Below are 17,096 nucleotides of genomic sequence, written 5' to 3'. Positions count from 1 at the left end.
AAAATAGTAAACATTTACTATTTTAAAGCTGACTATCTTAATTTTTATGCTCTCTGGAAACAACTGCCACTTAGACAAGTCCTGTATGGAGTTTTTCATTTTGCCTTCCTTCTCTTACTGAATACTTTCTTTGATATGGAAGATGTTGAAAGAGCAGTTTCCACACAAGAAGTGTAAGTGAGCTCACTTATGTAGGTAGAGTCTTCACAGAAGACTCTTTTCACAGAAAACCATGAAAGTCCTATTCTTGGGCTGAGACTTTTTCCACTGTTGGGGACTAGAGTATTATGAAGCTGTGTTTAGCAATCAAAGCTAATGTGGAGACTAATGATATATATTGCATTTGCTGACAGCCTGTAAGCCTACCAAGGTAATATTTTTGTGTTGCAAAACAGGCCAGCACTGAACTGGCTTTGCATCCTGGACTTATCACAGTTACAAAATAGATACCAATGAAATGCAGTTTATTGGAAGATATTATAATATTATAATATTCATACCTCTGGTCTGTGACTCTCATTTTGTGCTCCCTCTTCTGTTGTATCCACCCATCATACCTGAGTGTGGAGGATCCTTGGGTCTGGGATCAGTCATTTCTTAAATATTTGCTTTACGAATACACCTGCCAGAGCATGGTCATGATTAATGATGGAGCCCCTGAAATACGAAAAACCTACATCATATAACTGCTATCTAGTCCATATATTATAATAATAGTAATTGCATGCTTTCTGAATTGTTTTTGCATGTCATATCAGTACATGCTATCACTGTTTATACCAGCAAACCTAAACTGATCTTCAACCTAACTTGTGGTATAGTAAAATTAGAATAAGACTATAAAGACTGAAACCAATGGCTATTTTGCTCCCAACTTTGTTTAGTATATTGGTTTTCACAATAGAAACTCTTCCAAAGAATTTCAGACTGTGCTTCCATAAAAGAAAAATGTCAGTACTTTATAACCCAGGACTTCACTTTGCTCATGAGAGCATGATGAGTATACTATGATTTTATGATTCTGTGATCTGTATTTAATGTTATTTTTGCCAAATATTTAAATAACAATTATTTTATTTTATTTTATTTTATTTTATTTTATTTTATTTTATTTTATTTTATTTTATTTAAGTAGCAGAACAACTGCAGTAATGCAAAACTTTTTCTGCAGTGTCTGTTGGTGACTGAATTCAGGGCAAGCCAATAGAGAATTTAACTCTACATGTTTCTGTATGTTATCACGTGTGTGAACTAGAGATAGGAGAACTCAAACCTTTGCTGCTTTTTAACGGGCACTGTCATTGTCAGTATATGTTTGTAGCTTTAAATAATATATATATACATACAATCTCTATTTTTTTTTTTAATTTTAAATCTTTTGACTTATTCTAAATTGAAGTTTTCTTTTGAATTCCAACTTAATGAGAAAAGTTCAGATAGAGTCTTTACTATGGAACCCTTTCAGACTTCAACAGACTTACCTCTCAACTGTATCATCTCAACTAATATTTTGGTAGAGAAAAACATCTGCATAACATATAAACTACTTCTGAATTCTACTGTCAGTAGAAATCTTTGGCTTTTTTTTTTTTTTTTTTGGTTGGAGAAAGGAGAGAAATGCCACTTTATTAAAAAATATTCAAGCTCAGGAAGGTAACTGAAATGACATTTGTGAAATGCATTTCCCTGAACCCTGTGCCTAGATTGTCTTTTCAGACAAGGTGTGATGTAACCTGGCATCCGTGGAAGCGACTGCAGACAGTTTCTGTTTTCAGGTAGCTAAACACCAGAAGTGATTCCCTGACTTAGCCAATAAGTCTGACATTGACACAAAACTAGATAGTGAAACACATGCTGAGCTGTTCCCTTGCCACAAGTTAAAGCCACTTCAGTGCTTTAACAACCACACTCATCTGGTCAGCTATTTCAGTGCATGAGGACTGGGCAAAATGCTGTTCCCATGAACGTGGGGTGGTGGAATGGGATGTAATAGAGTTTCTGAGACATTTGAAAAATTAGAAGTATCTCTGTCCCTTAGAGAAATGTGTGTTACATTGAGATATGATTAAAAACCAGCCTGCAACTGATTTGCACACAAATCTAGCAATTTTGCTAGGTTTGTCTTCCTAGAAACTTAATTTGGAGATTTTCTATTAATACCAGATACTTTACCATAGGCTCTTCTTCCTACTGTATCTGGCTCCCTGCCACCCTTCACTTCACAGACACCCATCCCTGGCTGCCAGTAGCCAGAGGAAGAAACCAACAGAGAGAAATAAGTATGTCCTGCACTTGGCAAAACCTTTGCAGAAGGCCCTCATCCTGATTACAGAGAGATTTCCTGGGGGGTAAATAGATTCAGAAAAGATGAGACAGTATAAATGCATCCTCTTCACATCATTTCTCTGTGGCTTTTTGGTCACAGCTGCTTATTTTGTCGATGGAAGTTTTCCTCTCAGAGAAGGGTAAATATATTGCTAAAAACAACTGATAGCCTGCCTTGCTCAACACTTGGTGGCAAAGCTGTCAGCTACAGTTGGGTTGCAGAGTCTTGATTCGTAGTGATGATGCACAAGTCAGAAATAAGGCAACATGATTTCAGGCCCATGGGAAATATCATCAGATGTGCAGTGGAACAACTGCCCGCACTGTTATTAGAAAAGAGCCTGAAGTATTTTGGTCCATGGGAAAGGCTAGTGGGCAGCAGCATGCAGTGCTCCTTGGTCACATGTGGGCTGTGATGGTAACCAGAAGATGTCATTTCTAATACGCTTTTGGAACATGGCAGAAAGAGAGATAAATATATATTTCAATCTATTTCCTAACATTGGGTATCGTATATTTTCCAAAATCTGCCTGTGTCATAGCCATATTTAGAGCTTAAAACTCTGCATAGCCTACAGCACAAGAAGACCTTATAAACTTGAGGGACCATGTGGTTTCTTAAGTTCCTGCTTGGATCCAGTCCTACAATGGACACAGAGTGTACAAAAGTCCTTTGGAATGGAAACTCACCTTATTCTGTAAGATGTATTTGTGGTGTTCAAGACAATGGATGATGTTTGTATTGAACAGATCTCCCTTGTTTGGAACAGAAGAAACAGCTTCACCACAGACCGTGCTGTCTCCTCGGCCCTCCTCCACCGCCCCTGTTTCCACCACCGTACTTCAGGCACAGCTGGAGCACTGTAAGTGTAGCCCAGGAGCCTTTCTCTTCTATTTACTTGACTTTTGACGTGTGACAAAGACTGACTTATCCTCTCTGAGCACTGCTTCACGGTGTCAGTCAGCAAACCCATCTGTCTATGTTGGTAGGGCTCTGCTACTTTCCTAGGGCAAGGCAATCCTGAACTAAGGGAAATATAAATGCAATAAACCAAGGAAGGCCAGAATGGCAATTTCTCATCCTACACAATGATTTCAAAGTATACGCTATATGTGTCCTATTTTGTATCATGTTTGCCTTAGTCAGTGACATGAAGGTCCTAAAATACTCCCAAGGAATCTATTCGCACCATTTCATTTTGCAGAAAGATGGATTTGAGTTGCTGGTATGGACTTTTCACTCTCAGGCCCTTGCACGTACCTGCTCTAGATGATATGTATCCATAAACATATGCTAACATATACAGCATACAGTGGGTATATGACATAGCAGTTTGCCCACTTGCACTTGTTGCCAAGGTCTGTTACCTCCAATACGCTTTCTGTCCAAATATAAAGAATTTTTCCACCTACTTCGTAATGCCCATTTCTTAATTCTACTACTCATTTACCATATGCAAATACTGCAATTAGTAGAAGCATTATGTAAACAATAATTAGAAAGATATCTGACAAGAAATAAACCAAGAAAAAATACAGCATAAAATCCCCACTGTCTTCAGAGAGATCAGATTTGAGTTCAGGGAATTATTCCTCCCAAACCAAAATCTAGTTGCCTCCACCTTTCCCATCTCCTCCTCCTCCTCTTCCTTTTCACTTGGAAGATGAAGAGCAGCTTTGCTAACCCAGTGTTTCTGCTGCAGTGTTCATATTTCCAGGGGTGATTTCTTTTGTCACAAGACATAGACCAGTCAGTTTACCCATGCAAGCTTAATTATGAAGTCAAAAGATTAGGAAAACTTCAAGGGAATCCGCTGTGATTAGTAGTGAATGAATGCTTGCTGGTTGGTATCTACTGGAGCGAAGTTCACGCTGCCTATACCCATGCAGAGTGCAGTCGGTATTATTAGAGCAAAGATGCTATTTTTGGAGAGGAGCTGCTACTTGTAAAGCGTGATGGGGAGAGTAGGGTCAAGTCTAAGAATAGCCCTGAGTCCCACACTGGCTTGGAGGGGATGAGATAGCCTGGCTGCAGCATGCCTGGGAAAGGAGGAGGAAATGTGGGGCAGGACACTATGCCGAAGTGATAATGTTGAAGCATCCATGAAGATAACCTTGTGACAAACCATAGGCTTCTCCCTCAGGCAGTAATTAAGTGCCATTTGGACTGTAGTGGCTGCTTATTTGTGCTTTTCTCCATGTTCTCTATGAGTGTTCATTCATATATTTTACCTTACGTAGAAGCTGCTTACTCTGGACATGAAGGACTTGTGCCAGGAGCTCCAGATAACAATGCCCGACTTGCATTGCCCCACAGGGCCTCCTGGTCCCCAGGTGAGTGATGCATTTGTGACCAAACCACAGCAGTCTTTCGCTTGCTCCAAGGTCCTTACAAAGCTGTTACACATTTTCTGTAAATGCCTTTTATGCCTTAATAAGCATATCAAACTCTGGCTTAATTTCATTTTGGTATGACTATGCATAAATCATGTAGGCTTTCTACCCTGTGTTCTCATTCCTGCCTTGCAAATTTCACATTCACCCTTCATTGTCATGTAGTTTTACAGTGGGTGGCACCCACGAAAAATCCCAGACTTGCCATCACTTCCTTCAGAGGCACTTTGTTGGTTTATTTCTTCGCTTTATTCTCTTGTTATGTGAGGAGAAAGAGCCCATGGAGTTGATGCACAAGAGGTGCAATGAACTTGAGTGTTAGTGGAGTACATCCCTGAGAAGGCCCATACCTTCAGTGCAGACCAGAGGCAAGAAGGGGCTTTGGGAAGGGCAATGGGATAAACTTCCAGCTTAACCTGCAAAATGTGTGCTTGCTGGGTAGCCTTGGGACAGCCCCTTTGGGCTCCTATTTCATCTACAATTTGTACATTTGAAGCATAGGGCAGAAGGTCAGAAATCTTCCAAGGAAATGTTCTACTTCTAGGGGAGAAGGTTTTGTGCATGTCTCACTGTTGTGGAGAATATCACCCATCTATCCTTCTGTTCCAATTTGTTCCCTCCAAAGGAAAATAAAACTGAAGGGAAAGTCTTTTAGCGTGTGAACTAGGAGGCACATGGAGAAGTGGTGGTTTATCCTACCCTGTGTTGAGAAAAATCTCTTCATTATGGAGCAGACCCATGGTGTGTTGGGCACCATCTAGATCTTCAGTATATGTGGAAAAAGCTGTTGTAATTTTAGTATTTGCCAGACTGTCTTTTTGATACAATCCTCTTAATGCTACCTCTGACTTAAATTGGAAAAACAATAAGGTCAGTTCTATTGTTCTGCAAGGTTCACTGCTATAAATAATAATTAACCTTGCAACTGAATGATCTATGATCCCTCCAAGAACATTTTTAAATAGAGTAGGCTGACAGATTTTATCACAACCACTAGCAGTAGGATGGGTATAACATGGCTTTGGAATTTTTAATTATAAATTGTGGGATGGTGTTTTATAGAGGGACAGTATTAGAGCCGGCAATCCTCCAGACAATACCTTTATGAAAATGGTCACGGGAAAAGAAGTGCTACAGTTCCTAAAAAATATCTCAAAAGTATTTCTGAATTGCTTTCTGTTGTAAATGCATGACTTTCATATGAGTTGTAAAAGCTCCTACTGTTGAGCCAGAGCTGAGTTTTAACACTTTGTCAAAAGGAGAATTAGATTTGTAATGATGTGACTCAGCATATAATTCATCCCATGTATAAACCAAGGTAAAGGGAAAGAAAGATAAAATTTGGCTCTGACTCTAATACAGTACATTCTGATTTACACTATTTAAAGTCTAAAATTACTGACTACAATAGTTGGATTAATTTGCATTTGAGGGTGTGGTTGCTCCTGTTCATGTACAATTTGCATCATGTTTTGGACCATATAAGATAACCAGGATTGTAACCTGGAGTGATTTATATGGTGAGCCTAATGCTCTTTGTATGACGTGGGATTTTCCTTAGTCATTCAGAAACAAAAGGGTTCTCTGAAGCACTCTAGAAAAAACAGCTTTTTTTTTTTTTTTTCTGATTTTTACTTTTATTTTTATTTTCTGAGCATGTCCCTCGATTAAAATGTTTCCTGAAAGGGGAATAAGCCTCACGTGAAGGAGAGCAATATCTTCATTTCTGGGGGCTTAAACAGATTTGTGAGCCTTGATCAATCTCTACTTCAAATCTGAATCAGTCTTTTCTAACCATGTCTTTCAGATTATGTCACCCTTGCCTATAATTTATGTCCAGCTTCCCAAAGCCACATTATTTCATTCAGTTGCAATTTCAGGAAAGTAGGAAAAGACTTTTGAAAATTTGGTATTGGTTATCTTTGAAAGGCAGCTCCACTCTAACTGGGAGATGTATATTCATATATTTTGGGGGTGTTTTCAAACCACAGGAAACAAATATCTCTGCTCAACAGCTTACATCTGGACTGGCCACTAGGCAGCAGGAGGGTAATATTGACTGTAGAGGATGTCAGCCTTAAAGCTACATTTGCAATTTAACTAAAAATTTGAGATTTGTTTAATCATGAGGAGACAAATTTACCACAAGTTACGTGAAGTTTATTTGTTTTTAAAGTACTTCAATCACAACAACAGTAATGACAATTGTATTTCAAAGAAGAGCATTTCAGTTTCCTAACTATTACTCTGTAGAAAATGACATTCCATAAACACGGGAAAATACACAAAACAAGAAACATTGGGAACCTCTTGTTATTTTTATGAAAAGATGAGCAAAAAGTGTTTCAGAAGAAGAAATTGAATAATTTTTGAAAGTCTTTGCAAGTCTTTTTTTTTTTTTTTTTTTTTGTTAGAATGCCCATGCTATTAAGGAGTTCTTAAAATGGCTACAAAATATTCAGCAGAGGCATGAACAGCCCCTAAAGTTGACAGCCACTGTCTCCTTCCCATGAGGTTGCATGGAAGCTGTGTTCCACCTGAGCAGGCAGGCAGGAAACAGGGATGAGGACAGGAAGCCCCGTGAGGAGATGGGTTGCCAAACTGTGCCCAGGATGCTAAAAATTCAAACTGGTGTCTTCAAGCTTCAAGATTCAGAAATGGTGACAATCTTTGATGTCTACAGCACCCTTCAGAGTCCATCCCACGTGGTTTATGCCATTTCCCTTACCTGCTTTGTCTGACCTCCTTTGCCAGCTGATGCAATGTCTCTGTGTCCTTGCAGTCGATCATTCTTCAAGGCTCCAACAACTTCCCTGCTTTCTTGTGCCCCAGGCACTTTTTCTTGCTAGTTTTCTTCACCTAGGAGATGCCCCTGTGCTTCTCATGTCAGTGCAACTCTCCAGCCTGCCTTCAGCAGTGACTCAGACCTGGCATTTAGAGAAAATGTTCAAACACCTCATCCAACACCCTCACCTTGTGGGGTCACATCGCTCCCAGGAGGCACCAGCAGGGACATGGGCTGGGGGAAGGCCAATACCAGTGCCTTCTTACTAATACTGCTCAATAACAGCACTCATTTTTGTCCCTAGGGTCCACGAGGAATTCCTGGCATAATGGGACCAAAAGGAGAGAAAGTAAGTGCCTGTTGTTATGGTGTTTGGTGTGTTTTTGAGGAGTCAAGGAAAGAGATGGGGGTGTGGGGGGTCACTCACTTTTTTTCTTGTCTGTTTAGTCAATGATGGGCTTTATGGACATGTGGGGATTTGCTTTAATTTGAATGTAGAGCTGTCGGTAAGTTTGAAGCCGTAATTCAAAGCATCATGTTCTAGGGTTCATTTTCAATCCTGAAATATTTTTATGGCTTCTCATGATAGCTGCCTCTGTCTACATTATGGATAAGAGAGTATCTTGGGTGTCTTGCTGATCCCACAGTTTTTGAATACCCTGTTCTCTGGGAGGATGTGAGAAGCAAAGGTTTCCTATCCACCGTTAGTTGTATGGGTCAGATCAGATAGTAAAGGTGGTCTATATGTGAGGTTATGGCTTCAGACCTGCAAAGCGTTTGTTCCATGATGATGCTTAAAGAAGCTGGGCATAATTACATGCTTTACAAGAGTGGGTCTGTAGATTTAGGGCTGAGAACACAGGAAAGGTCCAGGACCTCTGTTAAAAATTCTTCCCATTTTACCTCTGGAAAAAAAAGTCCAGAAGGTAAAGATATTCCCAATGTTGTTTATAAATGCATTGACTGATGAGCCACTGTGGTCTGTGTGGTATCTCTGAGACTAACATATTCCTTTCTCTGGCAGGGGGAGATCGGCAGGCCAGGAAGAAAGGTATGAACAAAAGGTGCTGCCTCAGACACCAGCCTGATACCTGACACATAGCAGCTGCCAGAGAGGAGCACAGGCAATCGATAAATACAAATCAGCTAATGTTGAAGTGTTGAGCCTATTTGTGTTGCTCCCATGCATAGCCAGGAGAGTGGTAGGAGCTCTGGGTACAGGGCTGGAGAGCTGTCACAGCTGGTTTGAATTTGGTAAATTGCCTCAGTAAGAGCATCAATCTTCAGCCAGGCAATTAGGAGTGGGAGATTACCTGAATTATACCTCTGTGGACAGGGGAAGCAAAGTATGGGACCTACCATAAAAGGTCTATTTAAAAACAACAACAACAACAACAAAGCCAAATCAACCTTTTTACTGCTCCAAAGCTGAAGCCAGGCTCGACCAAAGAGCCCAGAAGGAGGAATGGCCATTAATGGCCACTTCCAAAGCTTTGGCACCAAAGCAATATGCTGACTACAGTCTTCTGCTTGGTGACACGAGCCATGATATATTGTCAAAAATATGTGCCCCTATGTGTGATGAAACAGAATATGTTATCTCAGTCGTTAAGTGCTTCCATTTAATGTAATTAATTTTAAAAGAAGACAGAAATGCAGGATGAAATCAGAGATATGTGGGGGGTAGTCATTAACCAGGAAAAGAAATACCATTCTAATAATAAGCAAAGGATTTTGACACTAGCTACTTATCGGTAATTCAAATGGATATGAAACATATAAACAAAGACTTCTTTTTATTTAATATAGATTTCAAATGCCCTATAGTAAACAAAAATACTACTTAGATATATTTAAGTGTTCAAATCTAATGTATGAGACAGAGTCACCCATCAACCTACACAGGAGTGCAAACCTTAATTCGTATTTACTTTTCTGACAAGAACTAGTAGGTCCCAGAGGAGAAGTTGCCCATAAAACAGTATAATTCCTGCTAAAAGCTCTCTGGTGCATGGAAGGTCACTGTTAGCTCCAAAGTCATGATCAGATTTCCAGGACCATGTTGTCAAGTGGCATAAAGCAGTGGAATAGCACTAATCTGCTGCATTTTAGCAGCTAGTCAAGGAGCGATTTACAGGCAGAAGATAAAATAGATAAGTAACTGTATGTATGTAGTTAATACTAGTCACAAGACAGCAAAGAGCAATTACAGCTAGTAATATGAGTGCTCATAATAAAATTAATGGTAAATAAAACCAGGAATGTCTTAGTTAAAGGTTTGTTTCTGTTCTTGCTGTAAATTGCATTTGTACGGATAGAATTACATGCAGGTCTTTTTGATTTACGTTGTATTATTAAATGAGAGGAAGAATTAAGTTATTGATCCTGGGTTTTTGGATTATTATTTTGACTACACGTAGATTTCCTCTGCAGCTGATCTACTTATTTGAATCAGTATAACTTGGTATTTCTGAGTCTACATTTCCTCCAGTAGCATCAACATAAACAATATTGTGAATACAACATAGTATATATATATATATATATATATATATATATATTGTATTAAAAACAAGGTGGAGAAGAATTTGCAGTTCTTTTCTTGAAAATACTGTATTTCTCCACATCACCTGTCTGCAGTGGAGACCTGTGTGTAGGAATAATGTTACAAGAATCATTGTAATCGATGTTTTCCGTTCAAGGGTAGACCAGGTCCCCCGGGTGTCCCTGGGATGCCAGGACCAGTAGGATGGCCTGGACCTGTGGGACCAAAGGTAAGACTAAAATCCACAACGGATGATTACTAAACATAATGATCTGAACACGCGAGTTGCTCGGGAAGTCTCTAAACCACTGTCTGCTAGAGGCTGGGGAGCTGCAACAGTGCAGGGACATTTGGTGCTTGCCCTGTTTCTTACACTGCTCTGCCAAGACCTGCCCAGTCTAGGGTTAGGACACCACACCTTCAGCATAGCCCTACATAGTCAATCTGATCTTGATTAAAATATGCCACAGGTAAATTGAAAGTCAAGTCTAATGAAGACTCATTGATAACCACTGGTGCCTCACAGCCACACGAATCAGTGTTTCAAAACTGGTCATCATCCCCATGGCTGTTCTTGATGATCTCTTTGCCTGAATGTGTACTTCTTGACAGCATAAAGGGGAACACCAGGCTGCATTCAGGGGAAAGGGATTAGAAACCATGTGGATTGCTGATTTGTTCTATGAAGCTCACTGCTATACAGACAAACACTAATTACTGTGAATTTTCATAGCCAACAGCAGAAGAAATGGCAGGACATGCTTTCCTACTGCAGGGTGGTTGCTTCATCTGCATTTATTATAAAAAAAGCTGCATGACAGTTCTTTTCTGACTATTACCTTATACAAAAGGTACACAGATTTTCACAGGAGCCATGGAATACAAATTTCCTACTGGGGCATTTGAGATAGAAAGCCTGTTTTTATTCAATCCAGTACGTATCAGACAGAAGGATGACATACTATGTTTCATTTGAAATTGCATTTTCTAGCGAATGTTTGACTCTTTTTTCACTCCATACGGGTTGCTGCCCAATCTCAGAGGACATTATGCCATAGGCTTTGCTACTGCAAGAATAAGAGTAGATTACTTCAGAATTCAAGCCATACATGGGAAGCAAACGCTTAAGCTCTTCACAGACATGTCAGATGAGGAACATTACATTATGTGGTAATGTAGGCAAAGAATTGTATGCTTTTTTTGCCTGTGAACTAAAAAGGAGCCCACGTTCACTTTGAACTGGGAGATAGGACATGGTGTCTCCCCAGAAGCACCATGTGCTGTGATACTGTGCAGCAGGAGCAGTGAGAGCAGAAGGAAGATCCAGCAACCTTGTTCCCTCACGTTCTAAGTACTGAGAGCAGAACAGTCAGAAAACTCATTCAGTTCAGCTTTTATTTATATAAATCCTGTCTTTACTTACGAAAACTTTCTAATTTTGATTTTATCTCCTCCTCATCTATTGTTGTTTTCACTGCACTCCTAGAAGTATACCTCACATTGAGTAATGTATTTTTTCAATATACTTCTACTGCATGTCCTACTTCCTGTTTAATGTCCATTCTCCTGCTTTTATTATGTCCTCTGATAAATCTCTCCTCTGTTCTTCTGATGTGTTACTACTTTCATTCCTTCCAGTCACCACAAATTTCTGTTTCCTGCCTGAAGGCTCCAGCTGAACAGAGGGCAGTAGATGTCTCTGCTCACTTCCATAGGTTGTGTCTCTCTTTCCTTTTTCTTCTGATCTCCGATCTTCCCAGACTCCTGATAGTCATCTTCATTATAGTCATTCATAGCCTCTTCTTTTTGCTGTAGATCTCCAGTAAGCTGTTGTTTGTTTGTTTTAATTCTCATTCCCTTCTATGTGCCTTCTATTTCTTCAGCTGGGTCTCCTTTCTTATCTTCTCTTTCTCAGACACAGTCTTGGTCCAACCCTATTTCTCCTACTTTGTTTCTTCAAGTCTTTTCTGAACTTCTACTGAGGTAGCAGCCAATGTGAAAATCCTCTCCAATACTTGGACAGTGAAAGCCAAAGGAGAATGAGAGCCAAATGTGTTTTGCTGGTAGGGCTGCTGCATATCTTCAGGGACTACTCTGTATTTCCCCTTAGATATAATTAGCTGACAGTAGACAGAGAGGATGTTGTAAAGTCTTTACATGATTTATTGTCTCCAAACCACTGTAAAGCCCATAATATCTCAGAACAATGATAAAAGTAATCACTATGTCTCTCCAAGCCATAAAGGCTTGCAGCAAAATAACCTTCTTTTCTGCATCTCAGTGAAAGCAATGTTTGGAAGAGACAATGCAACTTCAGGTAGAATAAGGATGTACTTCAGCTGCTAATTGCTTGCATGTCCATTAATGACATCTGCCAAAACTGAAGCACAAATTACACACCGAAGGAAATGCAGCTAGAAGAATAGCATCATATATGACGATTCAAATAGAACACAATTGCAATATAGGCCTCTGACTACAATGCTACAGCAAGGTCAGGCTTGTCCCGTGTATTTGACACAAAACCCCAAGCACTGAACTATCAGACATTCAGATATGACCTCATCAGAGAGCCACAATCAATAACTCTCTTTATTGACCCCTTTAGGGTGAAAAGGGAGATTTGGGTGTGATGGGATTGCCAGGTACAAGAGGACCAATGGGCTCCAAGGTTTGTTAACCAAACACTGCATTTTTCAGACATTGGTTTCTAATGCTCTGCTGACAGCTGCTTCCCTCATGAGTTTGCCAGAAAGCATTTATCAAGATATACGTTTTCTAATATAGCTGAAGAAACATGTTCTCCTTCAGGAAAGGCCATGGCGCTTGGCTGGGCTTGGCTGTGTTTTTGGCTTTTCATAAAATGCTTTGGTGTAAATTACTGTAATGCAAAAAAATATCTTAAGAGCAAAGATCATATCTAATTGTATGCCACTAGAAAACTGGAGTTCTTAAATATACCTTCAGAATTAACTCACATTTGCAATGCTTTTCACCCACCACATAAGACTGGAGATCATTTATGTCCTCACCTTAAACTATGCATATATATTAATAGTTGGATGGTCAGACCAATTTGGTCTGGATGGTCTATTATCTGCATATCATTTTTTATAGCACAGCTTCTGCATTTAAAAAAATTATGCCACAACCTTTTAAGGATCTTGGTACAAATTAGGTAATTAGGTTACTCAAATAAAGCACTGCAAAGAAGAGCTGGACACAGTTATTTGCTATATTTTTTCTTAAAGAGAAACTCAGCTTTATAGTAATTTTCCCTTAGAAGATGACTTAAATATGATCTAAGGATATTCCACAGGGGGAAAGAAGAGACTGATTATTGCTAAAATTAATTTAGAGTATTAATTGTGGAGTGAAAGTCTTTATTCTCTTTCAGTTACATTTAATTTCCCTTGCTTTAATTTTAAAAACAGTATCACACTTGCTGGCTTTACCTGGCTTTTTCACATTGGCTTTTGGGCTGATTTGTTTTGCCTTTAATTCTTATTACATAATTCTGTTTCAGTGCACTTTTAGAAGCTATAAAAATTAATTTGCATTTACAAGTCAATGAAATTAATTACTTGTGCTTCATTCTTTTTCTTTACTTAAAAGTCTGCAAGATATGAACTTGCTTCTTTGGTCATCTTGAAAGTGAGAAGCATTAAAATATCTGTCATTCCCTTTAGGGTTTTCCAGGAACTAGAGGAGAAAAGGTCAGTGTAACAGTAGAATAATATATGATTTAGCAATTGGAAATAGTTATGTAAAAATAGTAACTGTAAAAATGTGGTCAAATTTTGATGGACTGAAGTCTGAAGGTCCCATTGTGAAATTAAAACACACATTGCGAAGGAGTACTGTCCTGTGGCTTGGGCTGGGTTGCTAAAGAAGTGAGTTTTATACCTCATTTTCTTGTGAACAAGTTACTACAGTGAACACCACTATGTTTCCCCATCATGGGTATAACAAACCTTAATTGTTGGTTGGTTTATTTAGGCTATATATGCTTTGGCACAGAGACAGTTTTTACAGTAAAAGTGGAGCCTAAATTTGGATGAAGCCAACTGGGGAGAAAGACAAGTCTGGAAGTATACAACCAAGAAAACCCATATTTAAAGTAATTATCTGGGAAGAATAAATGCCTTTTTCTACAAGCCTTACTCTCAATTCTATTATAATATTAATGAAAGTACTAAGGAAACATTTTAGGGTATCTACCATATAACTTACTACTTAACATTACTATATTCTGTGCCACTACAAATAATGTCTTGTGTAGGAGAAATATTTTTTGCTTTCTCATGAAATTGTAGTAATTAAGCTTTTGCCTTCCCAGGGATCCAGAGGTGACAGAGGTGACAAAGGAGTTAAAGGAGACCAGGTACTTTTCCAGATGACTGTGAGCTGAATAAACACCTAAAGACTGATGTATTTTTGATAGTTGAAAAAATGAGGGTGGTATGGAGGAAGGGAGCATGGAGGCATGATCCTGGGGAGGCAAGGAGGCGGTGGCCCTGTATGATGTGGACCTCTGTGCCCATCTGCCCCACCAGCCCTGGGGCATACCCAGGTAATGAGACACTCTTGACTTGTGCAGACCAGAACCATGACAGCTTGCCAAAATGCATTTAGTTGGTGACATTATATTGCTTTAAGAAAAAACAGAACAAAACAAAGCAAAAGAAACAAGTGAGATTTGTGGTTTGAGAGGTCTTTTAACTCAGAAAGGGAAAGTAAATCCTCTTTGAAGTAGATAGAAAAGTGCCATTCACAAAGATAGACTTTAAATATTGTCCAGGTATTGTCCACAGGTGGCCTGTGGACAGAAACACAACTGGTATGTTTTTGCTTGAGAGGAAGCAGGCTGTAGAGGATCAGACAGAGGAATAGTGCTTCAGTACAAGGGCCTTTACAGAACAGCCTTGCTTATAATTCTCCATTTACTGTGTCACCTGCAGTGCTGAATCACAGTATTTTTTTTCTGGTATCACTACATGTCACTGTTCTTTCTCCCTTAAAGGCTTAAATTGGTGCTGCTTTGTCAATGATCACTCCAATTTTTTTAACGCTTTTTCTCTTTTTACTTTTCAGGGAGAAGTAGGCTCTCCTGGGATGCTGGGACAGAAAGTAAGTGGGCATGAGCTATTGGGGAATTGCAATAAGTGTTGGCATAGGGTCAACAAATCAGGGATGTCCTAGAAAGCATAAGGCATTGAAAGTTATGCTTGATTCAATGACCAACATTTTTGGATGTGAACAAATTCTTTTTTCCTTTTCCTTTTTCTTTTCCTTTTCCTTTTTCTTTTCCTTTTCCTTTTTCCTGTTATTGTTGTTGTTTTCTTTTACTTTAGGAGAAAACCCTGACATTTAGCTGCTTTTTTGCCTTATTTCTTTTTCTTTTTTTTTTTTTTTTTTTTTTTTTTTTTCCCCAGAACATAGGTATAGTCATAATCTTTCTTCTATTAACATTTTTATACCTCTTGATTATAGATTTGTGGCTGGCCTAATTGTTTGTTTGGGCTTTACGTTTCACTTGGAGCTAATAAACATTTCCGTCCTGACACTCTAAATCAAAATAGCACTGCTACAAATAGCAGTGGAAATCCTGACCCGTGTTGATATCATCATTCTCTACTTGAAAAACATGAACAGCTCAGATGTTAGTTTATCGACAGAAATCCTAAAAGACGAAAATTTATGACATTGTTGCATCTTACCTCTAAACTTAGGACAAATAATGGTTGAATGAATCCACTATTATTTCTCTTGGTGGAGACTTTATTATGTGTGCATCTTAACAACAAAGCACGGTATTGTCAAAATGGTCAGAGAGTTTTGCTAGCCTCTCCATTTGGCTTCCTCTTTAGGGAAGTATTTTTCAGGGAAAAACGGGTAAATTGTAAGAGGTATTTCTGGCTTTACCCTTGTTTTAAAATATTTTTTTTTGAAATTGTGAATTTTCAAGAAAAATACAATGCCAGCGTTGTCTAGAGGAATTGCACAAGGCATGTATAACCATTGCTCTGCCTATGTTCTGCTTCTTTCCCTCCACACCCACCAAGGGAGAGATGGGCCCCAAGGGACAATCTGGAGCACCGGGACACAGAGGACCTATAGGAAGACCTGGAAAACGAGGCAAACAAGTAGGACCATGGTGTTTCCTCTTCCTGTGATTGCTGGCATCTGCGTGGTCATGGCGTACAGCTGTGTGGTCTGTTCTGTGGTGGTGCCTTGTGCTTCGTCCCAGAAGTGCTGCAGCACCTCGCGTGCATGCCTGGGACTTATCTGCAGCACTCAAATCCCTTGCTGTGCAGCACGGCTAAAGTAACATTTTCTATGGATTGATAACTCATTGAGTATAAGCTGAGCAGACCTTGAACCCTGCCTTTGAATCCTAAACAACACAAAGGCCTGTTCCAAATCCCACCTGAGTTGGTGCGAGGCTGGGAGAAACACTGTGTATACTGGCAGTAGCCAACATGTGGCTGGTGTATGGTATGTGACAATGAAAATCCCTGGTCTACACATCCACACCTCAGTCCTGCAGTACACCCCTGGCTTCTAGCACAAGCAGTAGGGTGCACCCAGTGTGTGGCCAGGTCCTGAGCCTGCGGCTGGGGCTGACTGGAGGATGCTTTCTGTCCATAAGGTCCCATTTAGTTCAGACAGGCTTTGACCCGAGTGTGGTGATACAGAATCAGAGTAATAAAACACCCTCTTGGTTTCTCCCTTTCCCTCTGTTAATACTTACACAAGATTGATTTGTTAGGCTAAGATATTTATATGACACTTCTCACCACAGTACAGCATGCCAGGGACAGATTCCTCTTCTCTAAGAAAGGTCCGGAAGACACACAGTAACCTCAAGGGTGGTAATCTTCTGCTCAGGAATGGGGTGGTGGCAAATGCTCCTTATTCTGGGCTCAAAATAATTATGTTGATAGAACTGATTTTTTTTTTCAGATTTTCAGATGAATTATAAAGACCGGAAATTTTGTGTAAATGTGATCCTGATTCCTCCAATACAGCATTGTCCAAGGAGGC

The 17,096-nt window shown here is 39.5% G+C and overlaps 1 protein-coding gene across 1 annotated transcript in view; it reads left to right on the top strand.

Annotated features, from left to right (window-relative positions):
- Positions 1-17,096, top strand: part of COLQ (collagen like tail subunit of asymmetric acetylcholinesterase) — a gene marked incomplete at its 5' end in the record, with an annotated part of 39,046 nt that overhangs the window by 8,627 nt on the left and 13,323 nt on the right. The window contains 10 exon segments of the mRNA XM_084507551.1: positions 3,076-3,188; positions 4,567-4,659; positions 7,809-7,853; positions 8,529-8,555; positions 10,207-10,278; positions 12,658-12,720; positions 13,739-13,765; positions 14,389-14,433; positions 15,144-15,179; positions 16,115-16,195. Coding sequence (XP_084363677.1) covers positions 3,076-3,188; positions 4,567-4,659; positions 7,809-7,853; positions 8,529-8,555; positions 10,207-10,278; positions 12,658-12,720; positions 13,739-13,765; positions 14,389-14,433; positions 15,144-15,179; positions 16,115-16,195 — 602 coding nt within the window.

Source organism: Aythya ferina (genome assembly GCF_964211825.1).
Source record: "Aythya ferina genome assembly, chromosome: 2".
Classification (NCBI taxonomy): Eukaryota; Metazoa; Chordata; class Aves; order Anseriformes; family Anatidae; genus Aythya; species Aythya ferina.
The sequence above is the reverse complement of the archived record's forward strand: the minus strand, read 5'-3'. Positions and strand labels throughout refer to the sequence as shown.